Source organism: Patella vulgata, chromosome 4 (assembly GCF_932274485.2).
Source record: "Patella vulgata chromosome 4, xgPatVulg1.2, whole genome shotgun sequence".
Taxonomy (NCBI): Eukaryota; Metazoa; Mollusca; class Gastropoda; family Patellidae; genus Patella; species Patella vulgata.
This window is the reverse complement of record NC_065882.2, coordinates 21,545,106-21,566,434: the sequence shown is the minus strand read 5'-3', so window position 1 is coordinate 21,566,434 and position 21,329 is coordinate 21,545,106. Positions and strand designations below refer to the sequence as shown.

Below are 21,329 nucleotides of genomic sequence, written 5' to 3'. Positions count from 1 at the left end.
ATCTAATAAACCCCAAAATAACGTAGAATATCTTAACTTTATAACTTCAGCTGTTGCCTAGCTGCAAAAGGAAGGAGTGGATTATATAAGCCTTACAGCATAAAGATAAATCAGGTATGATGACAATGCAAAATATTTTTGATCAGGTCAGTAGGACGTGTTTGATTGAATCCTAATCTGGATTTGTCTATTGAAGGATGGGTGAATTAGATTGTTGGTTTTATTCATACAATGAAGTTTGACCAGAAATAAAATTTAGAAGTGGCTAAATTTAAACAACCCGGTCGTGGATTTGCTCTGATTATTTAAGCAATATTTTACTCAGTACTATACGTAACCTTCATGCTGTATGTCATCCGCGGTATCCCCGTTCTATGGAACGATACCACTTGAAACGATACCACTGGGGATACTGAGGACGCCTATATGTAATCTGCAGTATTACCCATAGTGGAAGCGGACATTAATCGCTATAATACTACATGTACTTATAATTCACATACTAAATTTTGAGTCAATAGTCAAAGAGTTTATATGCTAGCCCTTTTAGAAGCCCCCCCCCCACACACAATGTTTTGCATTGAGTGATGAGATAAACACATTTGTAAACCATGCCGCAATCATATTCCTGACGCAATGGTCCGAGAAATCCATCTCTGACCATTGCTGGATTGAATTCTGATACTTGAGCTTTTGAGGGAGTGTGTCTATTCTTCCAAGTTTCCGTTCAATCAAATCTATCCTAAGTACAGCAACATAACCCTTCCTTTAATCTGGGATCTTCCCTAAAACTTTGGACAGTGATTTAAGGTATTAAAAACGGTGAAAGTATTGTTCGTCTCCAAACAGTATTGTTGACCTTGTAGTCGTTTTGATAGCCTCGTTTGGAGCTCTGTTTTAACCCGAATGATATTGTTACGCAGTTAGGTATTGGTTGTTAATCAGACTATTGACCAGCCATAATTTGGAACATAAATTTTCTTTCATTACGGCATTGTTCAGTGGGATTATGTCTAATCAAACGAGGAGTATGTGCCGCAATAGGTAATTACAAATATAGTTAGGCTTATCCAGGCACCTGTCCAGCCTCGTGGGTTTGCTCCAGGTCTCCCCCCCCCCTCAACTGCTAAAGACCCCTACACGCAAGCGAATTATTGAAATAAAATTGAACCATATATGTTCGTCCTGAAATGAGCTAGTTTGTGTGGAGTGGACGTTAAACCTCATCCCTCTCTCTCGCACAAAATTAAACAGTTTTATTCCCTAATACTGTATTTACACTGGATTTATCCTTCAAGTACCAAAATCATTGATCATTCATTAATGATAAATATATATTTTAATTTTAAGGAACAGATTATGACCAGCTATACGTCAGCAGACGTAGAGATTCCAACAGAGTCGAGAACGTCAACAGTTATGACCAGCTATACACCAGTAGACGTAGAGACGTCAACAGTTATGACCAGCTATACGCCAGTAGAGGAACCTCGTGGAGAACAAGTTCCAGGGACCTCCGATTTTCACCAAAGAAGAGATGTAGGTGAACAGTGACTAAATTTAAACAACTCAGTCTTGGATTTGCTCTGATTATATTTTATTTAGTGTTATTGAGTCAATACATAACCTTCATGCTGTATATCATCCTTGGTATCCCCAGTCTACGGAACGATACCACTGCAGGGATACTGAGGATGCCTATATGTTATCTGCTGTATTAATCGCTATAATACTACATGTACTTTATACTACTACATACTATATTTTGAAGTTAAAAGACTGTGTATATTGGGGGGTTGGATGGCCGAACGGTTAGCATGTGCACGCTGTATCATAAGGCCTGTCATTGAGTCAATTGGCGTGGTTTCGAATCCCCGGTTGTACGTGACAAGGAGTAGGGTCGCCTGTCCAACCTCGTAGGTTTTCTCCTGGTCCTCTGGTTTCCTCCCACTGCTAAAGACCCCAACGCGCAAGCGAATTATTGAAATAAAATCAAACCATATGTTAGTCACGAAATGACCTAGTTTGTGTCGAGTGGACGTTAAACCCCATTTCTCTCTCTCTCTCACTGTGTATATTAAAGGAGAAAACATAGTACCGAAAGTATACAAATCAAATGCCAAAATGTAAAGCAAATAGCCTATTTACATTAAGTTTCAGCTCTAAATTTTGAGCCAATCGTCAAAGAGTTTATATGCTAGCCCTTTGAGAGTCAGAGACTTATTTGTAAAAAGTACCATGGCGCTCCAGATTGTTCTTTGAGACATAAAAAAAAAAGGTTCTAAAAGCCTTTCACACAAAGTTTTATTCCCTAATATTTACCCTGGATTTATCCTTCAAGTACCAAAATCATTGATTATTCATTAATGATAAATTTATATTTTATGTTAAGGAACAGATTCCAACAGAGTCGAAAACTTCATCAACAGGTGTGGCCAACTATATGCAAGTAGGCATAGAGGAACCTTGTGGAGAAAAAGTTCCAGGGACCTCCCATTCTCACCAGGGAAGAGATGTAGGTGAACAGGAAAGACAACATAATCAAATAACAATAGAAACAATTGGAATGAAATCTTATTACGTTGCCAATGGATGTACATCAGATCCCCCAGTGCCCCCCGCTCCAGATTCTCAAGAAATCTAGAAAGAAATTTTTCGCGTCACATAGGTGGTGAGTTGTCGCTAGGGTAAAAAAAAAGTACACGGCATAAAGTAATATTTTCTGTGGAGTAGATCCATTACTGAATACAGAAAAATCAAAATCAAAATCGTCTATTGATATCTTTTCGAATAAATGCATTTTTTCTGAAAATAACCGATAAGTTCATCGTTATCCGTCGGATTTGAGCAATAATCATCAACACACTACAATATTTCATCATAAGTGAGGTAGAGACACAGCTAAAGATTTTTTGTACAGCAATAGACGTTTCCCGCCACAATTCCGTGGAAGTGGAAGCTGCAGGATCATGTGGATATCGAGTGAGTATACCCGCACGCACGCGCATTGAGTCGCCTTAAATTTTCCGGGAAAAATAATCTTGCTGACCAAGCCTGGTGATCGCATATATCATATATCTAGATATCTGATCAGATCTATCTAATCCACTTGTGCTCCTCAAACGAGTCTAAAAACTAGTATCAGTTGACGAATTTCCGTTCAACTGATACTAACTAACTTTCACTTTTCCAATTCAGGATGCCTTACAGCGCATTGGACCACGAGCAAAACAGGAAAAAAGTTTGTCTTTATAGACTTTCTTCCAGTAATGGAATTACACCTACTCTTGGGCGTGACAAATCGACTTTACGACCACCTGGACACTGTGCTAACGGAATCTGGCAATAGTTCTCTGTGCGCTCAAGACTGGGCCCACGCTTTGAGCTTGAAACGACCGGAACTGCATTCTGGGAAATTCAACGGCAACCAGTGCCGCAAGCTTTTGAGTAATATTGACAAATTAGAGGACTTAATGAATGCTGATGGTAATGTTGGGCCGGAGGGGCAGAAAGTCTTGAGCGTGTTACGGGATGAATTTGCACGCGGATTATGAAACATCAATCAACTCTTTCGAGGCGTCGTATTCAAGTCTAGGTGCAAATGTCATTCCGAGAACATCAATGAATCATCTGAAGTATTATGTGACCCAAAATTTGTGTGTTGGCTCATCTTCAAAAGTTAGAAGTGAAAAATCCGACGGATAACGATGAACTTATCGGTTATTTTCAGATTTTGATTTTTCTGTATTCAGTAATGGATCTACTCCACAGAAAATATTACTTTATGCCGTGTACTTTTTTTTGACCCTAGCGACAACTCACCACCTATGTGGCGTGTGACAATTCTTCACACCTAATGCAGCGAGTTAGGTCCTCTTCATGAATCATTATCCCGGTTGGTGCAAAAAGCCAGGACCATATTTCATTTCATTTATACTATTTAAGCGACCGCTCGCTTCACACTGCTCGGACTACTCTAGTGTTTGTTGTGTATGTTTGTTGTGTGATTATGTCATGGTATGTTACTCCCCGTTGCCCGTGAGGCGTGTTTATTCAATTATAAAATGTATCTTATATATCTGATATGCCCAACTGTTAATGTGAATGTATTTTTATTTGTAATCGTCCTTTCTGCAGGTCGAACCGTCTACACTTCTTGGCAGCGGAATAGAGGCTACGTTTTTTTCTGAAACTTTCAGGAAACTTGTATTAATGAACTGTCCATAATTCTTAATTAGCGCAATACAGGTTACCGTGTATTATGACAAGACGTATAAAAGTTGTCTTCGGGTCTGAGTCAATCTGTTTCGCATAGGTACGCTGTGTAAGATCAAATGCCTTCTACATGTGACGTCACATCACACGACGTTGATCATTGGCTCGACAGCGCGTGCATTGTTTACATATGGTGTAGTAGCTAAACCTGTCTGTGCAGAATGGTGCCTTTTACTCATTTTATATACCTTTTTACACTAAATAGGAAATATTTTTTATCCAGATATTCTTCAAACACCATTATTTATTTTTCTAATGCTTCAAAAATATGTTCTAGAATTTAATATGAATATGGAAAAAATTAATTGAGCTAATTAATCCGCACCGATGTCACCCCTCTCAGTGATTATAGTTGCCTAGCGAATATTCACTGCTGATCAGTGTGGTAAAGGCAAAATCACATTCCTGAAGCAATTGCCCAAGAAATCCCTCTCTGGTGATGGCTGGATGATTTCTGATTTAAGGTATTAAAAACGGTATTGTTTACATTGTAGCCGTTTTGACAGCCTCGTTTGTCACACAATTAGTTTTTCTGCATTATTCTGCTATGCACTGGTTGGGCATAATAAATTTCGTGAGTCATGACGTAACGTTATGTAAACATATTTGGAGCTCTGTTTAAACCCGAATGATATTGTTACGTTTGTTGGGTCTTCCCTAAAACTTTGGACAGTGATTTAAGGTATTAAAAATAGTGAAAGTATTGTTGGTCTCCAAACAGTATTGTTTACATTGTAGTCAGTTTTAATAGCCTTGTTTGTCACGCAATTAGTTTTTCTGCAATATTCTATTTTCTGCGACCATGTAACTCCTGTTTTATATAATTTACACTGGTTAACCACCTGTTAAATATCGAATTAATTTTAAGATTTTATTAATCAGATAAAGTACTTTTAAAGTCCAAAGCTGTTCAACTAGTCTCTTGTGGTCAGCACTCTTTTAGTCCTGTTTCTCGAAATCTTAACTCAAGATAAAATCCAAATTTCAATAGATACTTCAATTTTGATTGGCTAAGCACTAAAATCAATCTAATATTATCCAGTCAAATTTCTAAAATTTGGATTTTATCGTTGTTAAAATTTCGTGAAACAGGCCCCAGGTTTTTAACTGACTCTGTATACACTCGTTAACATGTCCATAATCTTGTTGTTTATGATTACATTGTCACTTTGTAAAGTGACCCTGAACATGTTATATGAAAGGGCGCACTATAAATATGCTGTAATAATAATAATACTTGGGCGTAATAAATTTCGTGAGTTATGTGAAAATATTTTGAGCTCAGTTTAAACCCGAGGGGGGTGGACACCGAATGGTTAGCGTGTGCGCACTGTTTCATAAGGTCTGTCATTGAGTCAACTGGCGTGGTTTCGATTCGGTTGTACGTGACAAGGAATTGGGTCGCCTGTCCAACCTCGTGGGTTTTCTCTCCTTCTGTTAAACCCAAATGATATTTTTACGCAGTTAGGTATTGGTTGTTAATCGCAGCAGTCATAATTTGGAACAGAAATTTGCTTTCAATACGACAGTGCTTGAGTGGGATTGAGTCTAATCAAACGAAACACTGGGATGAGTATGACGCAAAATAGTGTACTGATATAAATTTTAATTGAGTTATTTGAAACTAATTGGTGTGGCACATTGTGGTTAAGGGAGGACAAACCGTATAGATTCAGGGACGAACCCTATTCACAATCAGCATTCTCCTACAGTTCTAGAGTTACCCTTGCTCAAGTACATAGCCAAAAACCCATGATCACAATAGAGACTACTGTTTTAACGAATGCATTTCAAATTTGTTGTGAAGTAAAGGTATGTAGAAACATGCGTTGGCGGTTAGATGTGAAAAGCAGTAACTCATAAAAAACTCCCCACATCCAACGTGTGACGCATACTCTCTTCTTGCTTAGTATTGTCTCTGGTTATATTTGTAATTCTCTCCTTCACGCTATGTGTTTTTTTCTTTTAATATCTCAGTAGTTAAGACATTTATCTGTCAGGAACAACAATGCAACAGTTCGTTTTAACATTGTATATCAAGCACTGTATACATAGGTTACAAGCATAGATTACATTAAAAGTCATTATCTACTCTCTCAACGAGTTTACATACGGGCTCTTCCACGACCTAACAGGGCATTCTGAATCCAGATGGTGTCTCTTCAACCTCAACGGTATCTCTCTCAATGCGTGTCTCCTCTCTAAGAATCTACATGGTGTCTAAAAATCGCCCACGGCTCAAGTGTTTTAATCATTGGCAGTGGCCTCGAGACAGCTCCGTAAATTATTTAATTGGACAAATGTTACGTAATTAATTACAATGATTGGTAACTTAGCCTAATGACGTCGATAAACACCCTTATATGGACAGTAGAAACTTTCCACCAGGAGTGTCAGACGTGTTATTTTGATATTAACCCAGAATTAAGTGTTTATGAAATTATAACTGTTTTTTATATATAAACCTATCACTCATTCAATTTGAGTAGGTGAGATATGACTTTTCTACAATATGAAACCAATTAGTCAAGGCCATAGTTATTATTAATTTAAAGAGCAAAAATTCTACCAATCTTACTATATTCCTACCTTTCTTAAGATATTTTGCTCAGTATTATTCATATGCAACACAAATTTTCACCATCGATATTGGAAATGTGGGCGTATCTTGCATGGCAACTGCTAGTATTTATTTTTCTTTTTATTGTCCACTGTGTATAAATTGCGATAAAAAAGTCAACATAATAGTAATAATAATAAATATTTCTTTTATTTCATCATGCTACATACAGTACATGTACATTGTAAATATTATTGGTGAAAGCAATACCGTTAATGGCTGATATCTATTTGATCATGTTCATAACATTAATAGCTTAACACAATAGACCGGGAGCCCAGGGGGTCAACCTAGCTGAAAAGGGTACCAATTTTCTCCTATATGGTATCAATGTATGTATATCTGGTATCATCAGAATGTAAGTCTGTCGGGTTTCTGGTGGTGGGTGTGGTATTCCACGCCCTAATTGCCAAGATCCCTCAGTAGGCTAGATTAGCTCAAAAGTGTACCACACGAAAATCTTACTGCAGTGAACCGTACATTTTCAGGTATTACAAAAACACTCTGACAGACATTTCTAGTGGTGGAGTACCCCTGACAGAGCTATGTAATTGCCAGACATTTGTAGTAGTGGAGTATCCCTGACAAGAGTTATCTAATATTTAGACCAAAGCTAGGCTAGATTAGCTGAAATCTGTACCACCTAAAACAGCCACCACAGGAGTCATGAATGACCACTGCCAGACAGTTTGTGCGGTGGGTTACCCCTAACAGACACGCCCCAAAATGCTACGCCCCCAACTAGGCTAGCTTCGCAGGCACTGTTCCCCGGTTCTAAAAAATTAGATTTTTAGCCAGGATGCGTAGGATACTAATACCTAGCACGTATGGAAGAGGCGATAAACTGTGATTGCAGAAAATTGAATGTTGGGCATAAAACATCTTATGGGGCTAAAAATGCATTTTTGAAAAATAAAATTATTCCTACAACCGCAGTTTATCGCATCTTCCATATGTGCTAGGTATTAGTATTCTACGCATTCTGGCATAAGTTTTAATTTTTTGGACCACAGGAACAGTGCCGACTAATCTATCCTAGTTGGGGGTCGTGTTATTTTGGGCGTGTCTGTTAGGGGCAACCCACCGCAAAACCTGTCTGCCAGTGGTCATTCATGATTCCTGTGGTGGTACTGAAAAACTCCAAAGCTGTTTTAGGTGGTACAGATTTCAGCTAATCTAGCCTAGCTTTGGTCTAAATATTAGATAACTCTTGTCAGGGATACTCCACTACTACAAATGTCTGGCAATTACATAGCTCTGTCAGGGGTACTCCACCACTAGAAATGTCTGTCAGAGTGTTTTTGTAATATCTGAAAATGTACGGTATACTGCAGTAAGATTTTCGTGTGGTACACTTTTGAGCTAATCTAGCCTAGTCGGGGATCATGGCAATTAGAGCGTGGAATACCACACCCACCACCAGAAACCCGGCAGACTTACATTCTGATGATACCAGATATACATACATTGATACCATATAGGGGAAAATTGGTACACTATTCAGCTAGGTTAACCCCCTGGGCTCCTGCTCTACAAATTTAAGAACTCCAAACATAATAAACTAAAGTTCTTTCACTGGAAGGCAAAAGACCATTTAATTTCTGTAATACAGCAACCAAAGCACCTGGCTGGTGGTAATGTGTCAGAATGACAATTGCCCTTTGGATTTAAGAATTGTTAAAATTAAGATTCAGGTTTTGGGAATACTTTTAATTCCATACCAATACTCTGACAGGCGTTACATTCCTGTGAAAATATGATTTACTATGGCGGAAACATACCCAAAATCTATTTTATATTAGAGAAATTAGCCTATAAAAGATGTCTATTATTACAATATTCACCAATTTTTGTACAATTTAAATGATCAACACACCAGTCCCACTCTGTAATGGTTAGTTTGTGTATAAAAGACTGCAGACTGGTAAATGATATTAGGTGACAGCAACTTAACATGCAATGATTTAGATTTACATTAATATACATATCACATTATATTCTAATATAGCCAGTAGTTTATTTTATAACTATCTTAATAATATGTAACCAAATAAATTGAAAAATACCAAAAATTTGTTAAATAAAATCATTATTACAGTCCTTATATGGAATAATTATTACAATCCCCATGTCTAACACACAAAAAAAATTGTTACAATCTCTTTGTTTAATATGAAATAATTATTACAATACCCATATAATTAAGTATGTCTAATCGAATAGCTACTTCAGATTTAAATGCCTACTTCAAAAACTAAAGTTTATGAAAAAAACTTGGATTCTACTTGTAAATAAAATAATAATAAAAAAGTATTGTCAGGCAATTAATGCATAAGCCCACAAGCAGCATTTTGAACGGTAGCTCTTAATTTTTCAGGGGCAATAGCTATGCAAAAAAATTAATTGGAAGTCTGAATATTGATATAATAGGTTTCCTTCTTATTGTTAGCCAAACAATCTCAGCAAGTTTGAAAAAGAAAAACTAATAAATTCCCACCTGTAGACTGAATTTTGGTAGTGTTCCTGTTAAGATTAGCTGGACAATCCCAGGAAGTTTGGAAGAAACCAACACTCAAAAACTCTGATCTATAGTGTTGACAAGAATTGTGGACAGACCTACAGCCAAAGTTGACACCAATTTCTACTTTTAAATATCAAATTTTATGTTAGAATTTTCTAAATTCAATCAAACCAAACATTTGACTAAAATGTTACTAAGAAAACATTCCAAGAATTTGGATAAAAAATGATTTGGAAAAATGTAAGCCAAGCAAGGGTGGATGTTAAGTTGTATATTGGTAGATATAAATGTATGCTACCTAGTTATACTGATTTCTATACAATATATTTCTGTCTTTATTATATATAATAATGGATGGCAATATAGGTTTATTCATACTGAAATACATGTATATCACATCATTGCACCACTTAATTACGACACAAATATTATAGAAATGTGAAAAGCCGATTAAATATGAATATGAAAAATATATGCTGAAAATATAAACACCCATATTTACACAAAAATATCAACACAAACTTAACCCTTTAAACTCTTATGCTAACACAATACTCAACAAAACAAATGAAATATTATAACATAATGAGAGAAATACATGCTACTCTTCTAATATATTCAATAATTTAAAAACAATTAATAATTTTAGTAACAGGGAAAGAAAAGAAAGGAATTATGAATTAAATAACATTTTTAACAGTAATTTAAATTAGTTTAATAAAATACATTGCTGTGTTCATACATTTTTTAATTTCTGTCGGTTAATTTCAGTTTTCCATCCAAAGCAAAGATATAAAATTCTGTAAAAACAAAATTCAATATAGTAGGCATACACACAGTAGATCCCATCTGCATGCCTTTGCTCAGTTTACTGTCTGGGAAAATGAGTCAATTATAAAGGGGAATTGAATACAAAATTATGAAACCCAAAATATTATTGTAGTATAAATGTTTTGCTATTCCATGTGGTTGTTTATGCTTTTCTACATCATGAGTTGTAAACTGCATTGTGTACATATCACAGTTTCAATAAAGAAACCATCTCTATTGTAAGAACGCAATGATATACCATATACATATGTTGGAATGTTGCATCATGCTTAGCTATGAATCTTTATAATTTATAAGAAATGGGTTGCTTTTATTGTAAATTATGTCAGAATCTACATCAGAAATAGTTGCCCAAATAAATTAGAAGCTTTTTTTCCATAAATATTATTTCAGAATAAAGTTTGACAAAAATATATGAACTAGCAGGAAAAGCAGAAAAGAAAAGAATGCACAAGTGTGTTAAGAAGAATGACTAATCTGAATATTAATTGATAATATATTAAATTCAATTTATAATTGATATATTAAGTAAACTATTTATACATTAGATATTTAAAGTAGTATATCTAGATAAATTTGTATATAGAACATATTTACATGTATTATGATACATTATGTTGGTTATTTTATTTTATCCAAGTTCTCTTATTGCCACCATTCTGATCCCTTCGCTGAAATACCTTATAATACCAATCACTATAATACTCTTACATCAACCTTTTATAAATTTAGGCTCTATAATATAATCATACAGTTTTCCATTGAAACCCTTATTGTAATATACAATACTATTCTTATTCTTTAATATTAACACCCCGGATTAAAAATCATATTATACATTCCCAAATTACATATAAAACAGGTACATAGGAATGGGTGATTCTATAGGATACGCTGCAAACAATCTTTTATCGATTTCGATTCATAATTAACTGCGATATTTCCAACTGAAAGATCCAATTTTGTATTTTGATGAACACAAATTAACATACCTTAAAAAAAGCCCTGGTTGAAATACCATGTGTTTCGTAGTGGTAAATATAAAATTTGGACATAAAAATTTAATTTTCCATGTGTATTTCTTTATGTTTTTACAAGTTTCTAAAATTATATAACACTACTGCATCAAAATCGTTATTAACAAGACATGATATAAATTTAGGGACAAATAATTTTGTTTTCGAATCAACACTTTTCTGAATATCAGTGTTATTTCTGAATAAGATATACAAACAAGAATAATATAATTATATGACATAATTAAATATATGAAATAAATAAATGTATACTGTAGGACTTTAACAACAGGATACGATGTTAAATGTTGGACCAACGCGCAGTAAAAATTTCTTCAATATGGATCTCATCTCTAATTTTAGATCAAACATAACAGTTTCACAAAGTAGTGGATAATACACAGCTGCATGAACTCGGAACTAAAACAAATATAAAGACATGAAATTAGACAAATATGTGATGATTATGGTACAATACATAGATATTTTCCTCATCTTCACATTGGGGGATGGGGGGTCGAGTGGTCTAATATGTGAACTTTAGACCATAAGGTCTGTCACAGAGTCAAATGGTGTGGTATCAAGCTCAAGCTTGAATGTGACATGGAGCAGGGTCATCTGCACAACCTCATGTGTTTTTTCCAGGTCCTCCAGTTTCCTCCCACTGCTAAAGATAAATTATTGAAATAAACTTGTACCATATATTAGTCCTGAGATGACCTAGTTTGTGTCAAGTGGACATTACACCCATTTCTCTCTCGCTTTCATCTTCAATAATGGGGGCCTCTCTATGCACCTATTACTGCTAAAGACCAGTTTCATTGAATATTACAAAATGAAACCTTAAATCCTTTGAAAAACCTAGATTTACTGTTCATGAAAGGCTCTACTAAAGTCAAGATTGAGGAACCTATTATTTATGTAAAAATCATAACCAATCTACAGGGAAAAATACATATTTGATTTTTCTTGGTCATTATAAATACCACATTTTCTGATAAAAAATCAGTTTAAAGGATCCAATGATGACCTAATTATTCTTGACTAAATATATCTTTCATAACGTTATTTTCTAGAGACATCTATTTCTGGTACAAAAGGAAGATCTGCATTGCTACAAAGTGTTTTCATTCAACTTACTCTTTGATCAGACATTTTAAGTAAACGTGTTAATAGTAATAACATTAAGCTACTCCATGCTTCCCGATGACTGTCTGATTGTAATGATAGAAAGTATTCTAATGCATCTTGACACACACTGAAATAAATTAATATTAATATTGTTTTATTAATATAAACAATGATATATTTAATATGTGGGAATTTCAATAAAAAGGAGAAATTTGACTAAGATATACTCTCCACAACTTTATCAATTCACAGACATGTTATCATGGATTGCTCTATCCAGTTACTAAATGCCTCCAAAGGGTTATCATCCTTTTCTTCAACCTAACAAAACTGACCTTTCTTACAAGTATATAATCTTAATCAACCTACCCAAGTAATTTTTTCTCGACATCTGGCCAAGCATCTCTTCTAGACTCATCATTATACATACGGAATAAAATACGAAACAAGCATGCTAAACTCTGGGTTTCTTGTTTCAATAGATTTGGTTTGGCTTTACCCTTAAAACCTGTTCACAAATAAAATAGTAGAAAACTGTCAAGCAGATTTGGGGAATTATTTATTTATTTATTATTCTACGTAAAGATCACATTATACATTGAATTCATTAGCATAAAGCTTGCTAAGCCACTGCAGGCTACTTCTGCCCAATCATACATTTCCAAAATATAGTTCGTTTGAACTGGTCAAATGACTACCGGTACTTGTAAATATACATAAATCGTTCTCCATTTAATCCCTACTTTGCATTTGGATAGCGATAAATAAAAAATAAAAATGACATGAATAACTCTTTTACCTGCTTTCCACAGAACATTTCTTTGTTCATGATTTGAGTTAAATTGTTTAGCGAATCTGTGTGATTCTAATAAACAATCTACAAGATGTATTAACTGAGCTGAGTTGAGGAATTGATACATTCCTTGATCTTCGTGTTGTTGACCTGCGTCATAATACGGTGAATCTTCGCTTTCTGCCTATAATAATATAAACAATGTCTTAAACAAAATAAACAGAACAGTCAATTAATGCTTTAATGGATTTTTCCAAATTCATATTAAAGCAATTTGACAATTTTTAGTCAAGAAAAACCCCCCCCAACAAATACCTATTGTTCACAACTTGCTTTCATAAGTTAGGTATGTGATATCATTGGATTGTGACTTTTACAGGGATCATAGTATCCAAATGAGATAAACATTTAAGTAGATTAACCAAGCTAGAATACAAAATTAACATACCTGTGCCAGAGCTAAATTTTCAGCATCTTCTTTTTTACTTGTAGCAGGGAAAAATACGATATTATCTATGGTCTGTATTAATTCTAACTGTACTACACACTTTATTAATAACCCTTGAAATAACTTTACATCAGTAGAGATCTCTATAAATACAAATATCTAATTATTACTATACTAAATTATTAAAGATACATTAGTTAAGAGTTTAATGAAGAGTTGGTCATTCTTGCTATAATAATTCAAAAATAGATGATAAAAAAAGAAAATATTGAAAATTTCATTCAAATTACTTCATTCTCAGCCAAGTTATCATTGTTTGTAGTTTTGACAAGATGTGTGCACAGTGGTAACCAGGGCACTGGTATAATCGGGACTTAGCCTCCAATTCCCATTTTTAAATTAAATTTTTAAATGGCGAACCGTTTTAATCTAGTTAAAAACTTGAGTATCCGAGTCTTGTTTTTTAAATGAATGTCTAATTAATAGTTTATATAACATTTCAGGCCTAAGGAAAAACCTGCAATAGGCAGATTTAGCTCTTGCCAATATGTTGCCAATATTACATGGTCTCCGCAAAACATTCAGGATACTTACTTGAACGAGGTATTTTTGTGTCTCTAGAATCAAGAGATATGATACTATTAACACTAACAATACTATCAGCACGTTTTAATTTATTACTATCCATACTAGAATCCATTGAATTAACTGATCTTGCATCCTACAAGTATATTACAATAAGAAATATTAAATATCAAAAGTTTCAGACAGATCATTGAAGTAAGACAACAACACACTTAACATGTTTGATTTGAATGAAATAAAAGTTTCTAGGAAGGCACAATAATTGTGTTGATTTCAATGTTGTTGTTTTCTAATTTAGAAGTTGTTAACTGTCATCTAAAACAGTGGTGTTCCAAACATTATTTCATCCGCAGACCCCTTGTGAAACTTTACAAATCTGCTGAGGACAACCGCCCCCACTATCTGCATGGGCGAGCCCCAAAGCTATTCGCATTTATCTTAAGGCCCCAATATATTTTCACAGACCCCAGAATGTGAAACACTGATGTAACAGACTGTCAGAAGAAATACATATTGATTTCTAATAACTTTTCAAACGTATATTTGAATATGACAATTTGTGATTAGCTCCATCAAATATATTCTTCTAAAATAAGATTATTAGTTTTTCAGAGATTTTTCTAAACCAACTGAATGGCTCACTTTAAACCTACCCCATTCTCGTGATTATATGTTGCATCATTTTCCATCAGAGTATCTTGTTTTACCAGGTTGGGAGATTCATTAGACTCAGATTCTTGGTGCCATGTTAATAAACTATAAATAAAGCAAAATAATTTTACATAAAACACCATAAGTTAATTCAGAAGTGAAGATTTTACTCTGTTGATTCTGTAAACCAAATAAATTTTAGGTTAGTTTAGGGTCAATTACATTCCTCTGATTACCAACTGTTTTCATTAGGCTACAGGAAGATTTGATGTCACTCATTTCTAACTAGTACTAGTATCATCTACAGCTTGTCTTCATGTAAACTGGCTCAATGATGTGATGTAATTACTGTATAGCTAATCAATTGGACATTTCCTTAACTTCAATCCAACCAGTCAATATAATAATCTATGTGTAATAAATGTACTCTTACCTGTGAGGAATGGTTGATTTAAAGATATCTAACATACAAGAGCATGTTTTATCCCAAACTTCGGATGAAAATTTATTACCATTAGATATGACTAAATTCTCCAAACAGTTGGTTCCTGATCTGGCTAACTGTTCATTATCTAAAATCAGATATAAATCATAAAAGACATGTAGATACCCGTATTGTTTTATATATATCATTTTTTTGCCCCATCCAAATTACTACATATACTGTCATATATCAATATACTGTTTACTATGGTTTCAACCTTATAAGAAAGTAGATATATGTTAACATATATGTTGTAGTTCTTCTGCCTTTTTGAGGAATAGATATTGGACTTCCAACATGGAGATTGTTTTTTCCTTTTGCCTTTCGCCCACATGTGACTGTGTAAACCCCAAGGATACGAATATAGCAATACTTTGCTTATCAATCCCACAGGAATTACTCCTGCCTAGTAAATAAGTGAGAATTCTAAGTAAATTGCTGTAAATTGTAAGTGTCTAATAAGTGTCATAAAGTAGACATACCTTGTTGTACACACCAATGTAACATCTGGTATAATTCTAGTAATAGTATATCATGTAAACTATCATAATACTGGGTAAAAACATCTACTATAGCATATAGAGCATGGTTACATGTTGTTGTCATCCATTCAGATTTCTGAAATAACAAATATATGTTCAATTAACTTCACTTCATATAAAGACCTTGATAGAACTAATATGTTGAGGTAATTTGTTTTACAGCTTTGGTGCAGCATCATGAAAACTATCTCCTACATGTTTTAATTTTGATGATAGAATGCACAGAGTGTTTTGATAATGGGGTCTCAAAGTACGAGTTGGTCAGTATATATACAGTTAGTGAAAGATGAAAGGGTGCACTACCTGTCGACACTGGTATGTTAAAAAAGCCAGTGAAAGGATTTCAAGACAGATGTAATGTGTGATGACTGGATATAATCCTGGCAGCTGATATCTGGAGCTTATACAGTATATGATATAATTAGAAGCAGGTCTATTTGTGTTTTCTAAATATTTAATAATATTTCAATCAGCTGATTTTTGTTGTATGAGGTTCATTGTGTTTATCCATTTATTTAAAACAACCAAATCTACTCATAACTTACCTCACTTTGTTGTTCTGGTAATTTCATATTATCAAATATTCTAAATATAATACGGAATAGATCACGCCACCAATGTTGTTGAAACGTATCACCATAGGTTTTCATTATTTCAAACATCACAGTCAAACCTCTGTATTAAAAAAATTCATATAAAAAACACTAAAGATTTGATAAAATTTTTTAATTTGTAACAAAATAAAAAGTTGAAACAGATTATTACAAAAGAAAAATACATACTGAAAAAAATATACATTTCTATTTAATTCAGATGCCTAAAAACAGAAAGCTGTAGATAATGGGTGGTCTTCTCAGGGAATGTAAAACATATCTCTTTATATTGCCTTAATTACGAAAATTAATGCAAAAATCAATAAAAGTTCAACCTTTCGGTACAACTTTAATGAAAATTTACAATACCACTACATATGATCTATATTTAGATCGTCAATTCATCCATTGGATTTTTGTTTCTCACTACATAATGTCAGCATTTTTTTTTTTTTAAAACAATATTTTTATTCAGGTTGTCTGAATGGGATTGGGGAACAGGCTTTGCCTATGTAAAACCCCTCTCACTACATGTCAGTAGTGAATGTACTGCTATACTAATTCTGTTCAGATGTATTTATAAGAAATGATAGTTACCTTGTTCTAACATCTAATTTACATCTATTTATAACACAGGACAGTTCAAATAGGACGGGGAACCAGCCTTTAACCCAAACTCGATCATCTTCTGGTACATTCATCTCTTCACCAGCATGTTCTCTAAACATCTAATAAAATATGTGTATCATGAATTATTTATATTTAGCGGCAGCACTCAAAGGACTTTAAAAATTCCACACTTAATGTACATACTTTTGATTTGAAGCTAGCCATATCCAAGCTCCATGAGCCAATTTTCCAATTTTTCAATGGATGCTAAGATTGTGTTCCTTATATATACTCCATATTATGTAAATTGGAAAATTATATACTGTACTTACATTGGGTTTTTCAGCCACATATTTAGCACAGTTTCTGATTAATCTAATGGCTTCCATACTAGTATCAGGAAAAGCAGCATTACATGCAAACTCTGATAAACATTTTACAGCATCTTGGAATGAATCAATTATAGCAGTAAAATGCTTTTCAAATATGCTCGCTGAAATATAAAAAAAAACAATCACAAAATTACACATTATCCAAACCTACATGAGATTGTGATGTCTTGAATTACATTTTAGATTTTTGTACAGGCCATTAAAAAATACAAGAAATGTCTGACTTGGAATAAAAAAAAATCTTGATTCAAAAGTAATTTTTCTATCCAAAACCAAAGTGACAGTGCCAGTTTAGTGGCAGAGCCATCTACATCTCAATTTCACAATAAAATATTCTTATATACAAGTTTTCTTTTCTCACATTCATAATTTTCCTCACTGCCTGAGTGAATGCAAACAACAGTGATCATATAAATTGGATTTACAGTAAGGTAGTGGCATTACTGCTTTAATGGTAAGGATTTTAAAATTTTATGAAAGAAAACTTACAGATTATTTTTCCAGTTGTTTGGAAAGCAAGTTCTACGATTCCTTCATCATGATCGGAGGCGGCCAGATGAAAAACACTAAAAATATTTTTCCATCCAGATTTAATATTAGCTGCTTGTGAGTTGACCATCTGAGCAACACAACGTACAACCATATCACGAATAGTTGGAGACCTAAACAATAAAAGATGTATTATGAAAAAGTCTTACATGGAATATTTAAAAATGGTCCAAGTATAAAATACTAAACATACTGATGTATGTGAATTTATTTTTGTTTTGATGGGGTTTTTTGATAATCTTATAACCCATTTGAATAACTGTGAACTATTTCAGGCAGTTTTGAAAATGAGGTGTAAAACTCAATGTAAAAAAGACCACTTTTCTCTAATTTAAAATATCAAGTACCATAGTTTGTTTCCATTTTTGGAGCCACAGTGGCTAAGTGAGTAAAACACTGGCTTGCTAGCCTGGAGGTCGCGGGTTCGATCCCGGTGTTGGCCAAGAAAGTTCATTGGGGTTTTCCGGCGTGGTTTCCCCTTATCAGTGGTGCAGGACGGAGGGCCTGACAAGGAAAGCTGTCTAGTCGTTCAGATGGGACGAAAAACCAAGGTCCTGTGTACACATTGCCATGCACGTAAAATATCCTGTGACAGTAGTAATTAGATATAAAAGTAGGCCGTAGCGCCGCTATCTGGGCCAAATTTCCCTCATAGTACACTGTCTTCATTAGCTCAGTCGGATCAGAACAGTATGACGTTAAACCCCATTTCATTTCATTTCATTTTCATTTTGTTTCCATTTTTGTATAAATAAAAACAAAATTATTTTTAGTATGTAACTTAATGTAAACAGTAAAAATACATACCTGTTTCTCTTCATAATATGTTCAAAAGGTCGTAAAAAGTCTTTCTGAAATCTAAAGTTAGAAAATTCTCCTTTCTCAATGAACTTCATTGATAACTGTCTAATAGAATCCACCGCAAAGAAGGCAATGTCTTCATTAGGATTACAGCCTACCTGTAAATTACAAATACATTATGAAAACTTTAAATTCTTTTTTAAATCAAAGATTGAAAGCAGAAGTTGAACAATAGTACAGGTACCAAACAGAGGTCCATCCATGGATACATTGGCATGTATGTGAAAGAACCTGTCACAGATGGAAATCGAAGAGTACAGGTAGGCAGAAAACGGTTGTCCAGGCAAAATTATCCCACTCACATTGAACACAGTGAAATGAAATTCCTATATTTTAGCCTCTAAATGATTTGAGTATTTTGATGATGAGGTGATAAATTCATACCCATTATAAGCCAGGGTTTTGGGCATTGCTCTTTTTAATATTTTCTCCATTAGCTCTTTATTTTGAAATTGTGACTAGTAATACTCTTTTCTACATAATGTGGTAAATGAATGACAAACTTACTTTGTTGAAATGATCTCCAAGATATTGCCATATACGAGACCACTGTAGCCTGATACGTCCCATATTATAATAGGAGATCTCTACTATCTTCTGTAGACTGAACATTCTAGGATGTGATGAACTGGCTAATTCATCTATTGATACTTGACATAACGCTTTTGTAAACTCAACTACAAAAAGGAAAAGTTACATTACAACACGTCAAAATTGTAGTCCAAAATATTTTACTCATCTTTTTTTATTGTTTTGGTTTTATATGTGGGAGTTAAAATTTTTTTTATACATACTGTGGGATGTGGGGGAGGTAGACAGAAATGCATATAAAAATTAACTTGACTAGTGAAGATCCTTAGACAAAATCAAGTAATATTGCAACACAATCATCTGACAAAAAAAAACCCCACCAAAATAATAATTTGCCTCCCACATCAGATTTTTGGGAAGGATTGTCCAAGAACCAGATATTTTTTTTGCACTGGGGCGTTATTCACCAAAAATTAAACTAAGTATACATAATACAGCCTTGGCTCAGTGTTAAAATCCCAGTACAAATGTTAGCACTTGGCCAATGAAAAGCTGCATTCTTAAAATATTCGCATTTAAGATTTTGTGAATAAGGTCCAGAATATCTTCCTTGCATTTCTTTCCTTTTATTCTTCAATGTAGGCTGTTTTAAATTTGTTATATGTTTTTGACTCCAAGATGCAATATAGGTGCATAGAACTTTACTAAATTCACTTGTACAGTAGAATCTGTATTAAGCAGTAACTCAAGGGAATTTTCATGACTGTTTGCTTAATGGGAACGATCTCTTAACAAAATCTCAGTGCTGATTTCCAGAAAAATTTTACGCACATAAAAATGGAGAAAACATTGATACATCAGTAAATTTGTCCGTTGCTGAAACTCGATAAAGGAATGAAAATTCTATAACTCAAATCACCAATATAAATTCTGTAAACGTGTCATTTTGTACCAATATTATAGTTAGTGCCTACCTTTGTTATTTATTCAATAATATTTATCCATTTTAGTGAAAAAAATCGATGAATTATTTTTATTTTATCAAAAAAGCACATATTGCTGAATTTGTCACTGATTTCCAGGCTGTGTAACTCCTTATGTAATTACAGGGGGTGTTAAAACTTCCGTTTAGCAAAATAGATACTAGATGATTGTGACAAAACTCGGTTTAGACGATACATTTCGTTTATTCAATCAGTATCAAATAATGTTTTGTCACGTGTGAAAACAATCTTCAGGATTTGTCATTTAGAGGAGTGACCGTTTATTAAGGACATGAAAGCAAAGAATTTCTATGGCCACTTACAAGATGCCGCTTACAAGGAGTGGCTGCTTGTACCGATTCTACTGTATCTGCAATAACAGAACAAACTGAACAATAGATATCAATTTGAACTTAGGAAACACAATATTAACTACATACCAATAGCATCACCATCCAGTTTAACTGAACCAGTAAATATTCTATCAACTGCAACAACTACACTCTGTGAACTTGTTTCACCTACTGTTTCATGAAAATGAGCCAATCTTTGACGATCTAGATTCTGTATACCTCCTCTAGCTATAACTGTAAAAGTTATGTAATAATTAAATCTTAGAGTAATGTATACGATAATCTGTAGAAATATACACACATTCACCAATCATAGAAAATTTGACATCATTAAGAAAGCTGCTGAATCCTATATAATTTTAACAAAGAATTTAGAAAACCTGCATCTGTAAAACAATCATCAATTAGGAACACATCCGAATAGTAATCATGATTTTAAATATAAAGTCATTTATTATCATCCAAAATATGTTATATTCGTATACACTGTTATTATTATAATTTTACAGGTGTATAATAAGATAATTTCTTGAAAGGATAAATTCTTTTTGACTCTCAAAA

The 21,329-nt window shown here is 33.7% G+C and overlaps 1 protein-coding gene across 4 annotated transcripts in view; it reads right to left on the bottom strand.

Moving 5' to 3' along the window:
- Window positions 1–7,023: 7,023 nt before the first annotated feature.
- The window catches only part of LOC126819335 (brefeldin A-inhibited guanine nucleotide-exchange protein 1), a 38,243-nt gene continuing 23,937 nt past the window's right edge, over window positions 7,024–21,329 (bottom strand). For all 4 annotated transcript variants that reach the window (XM_050547311.2, XM_050547314.2, XM_050547313.2 and 1 more), the window contains 16 exons: window positions 20,856–21,002; window positions 19,409–19,578; window positions 18,848–18,999; window positions 17,981–18,153; window positions 17,432–17,592; window positions 17,088–17,218; window positions 16,443–16,572; window positions 15,838–15,973; window positions 15,305–15,443; window positions 14,874–14,976; window positions 14,230–14,356; window positions 13,636–13,778; window positions 13,194–13,371; window positions 12,764–12,902; window positions 12,404–12,521; window positions 7,024–11,683 (listed from right to left, as the gene is read on the bottom strand). In XM_050547311.2, coding sequence (XP_050403268.1) covers window positions 11,546–11,683; window positions 12,404–12,521; window positions 12,764–12,902; window positions 13,194–13,371; window positions 13,636–13,778; window positions 14,230–14,356; window positions 14,874–14,976; window positions 15,305–15,443; window positions 15,838–15,973; window positions 16,443–16,572; window positions 17,088–17,218; window positions 17,432–17,592; window positions 17,981–18,153; window positions 18,848–18,999; window positions 19,409–19,578; window positions 20,856–21,002 — 2,285 coding nt within the window. In that variant the 3' untranslated portion in view covers window positions 7,024–11,545. The remainder of the gene's footprint in view (window positions 11,684–12,403; window positions 12,522–12,763; window positions 12,903–13,193; window positions 13,372–13,635; window positions 13,779–14,229; window positions 14,357–14,873; window positions 14,977–15,304; window positions 15,444–15,837; window positions 15,974–16,442; window positions 16,573–17,087; window positions 17,219–17,431; window positions 17,593–17,980; window positions 18,154–18,847; window positions 19,000–19,408; window positions 19,579–20,855; window positions 21,003–21,329) is intronic.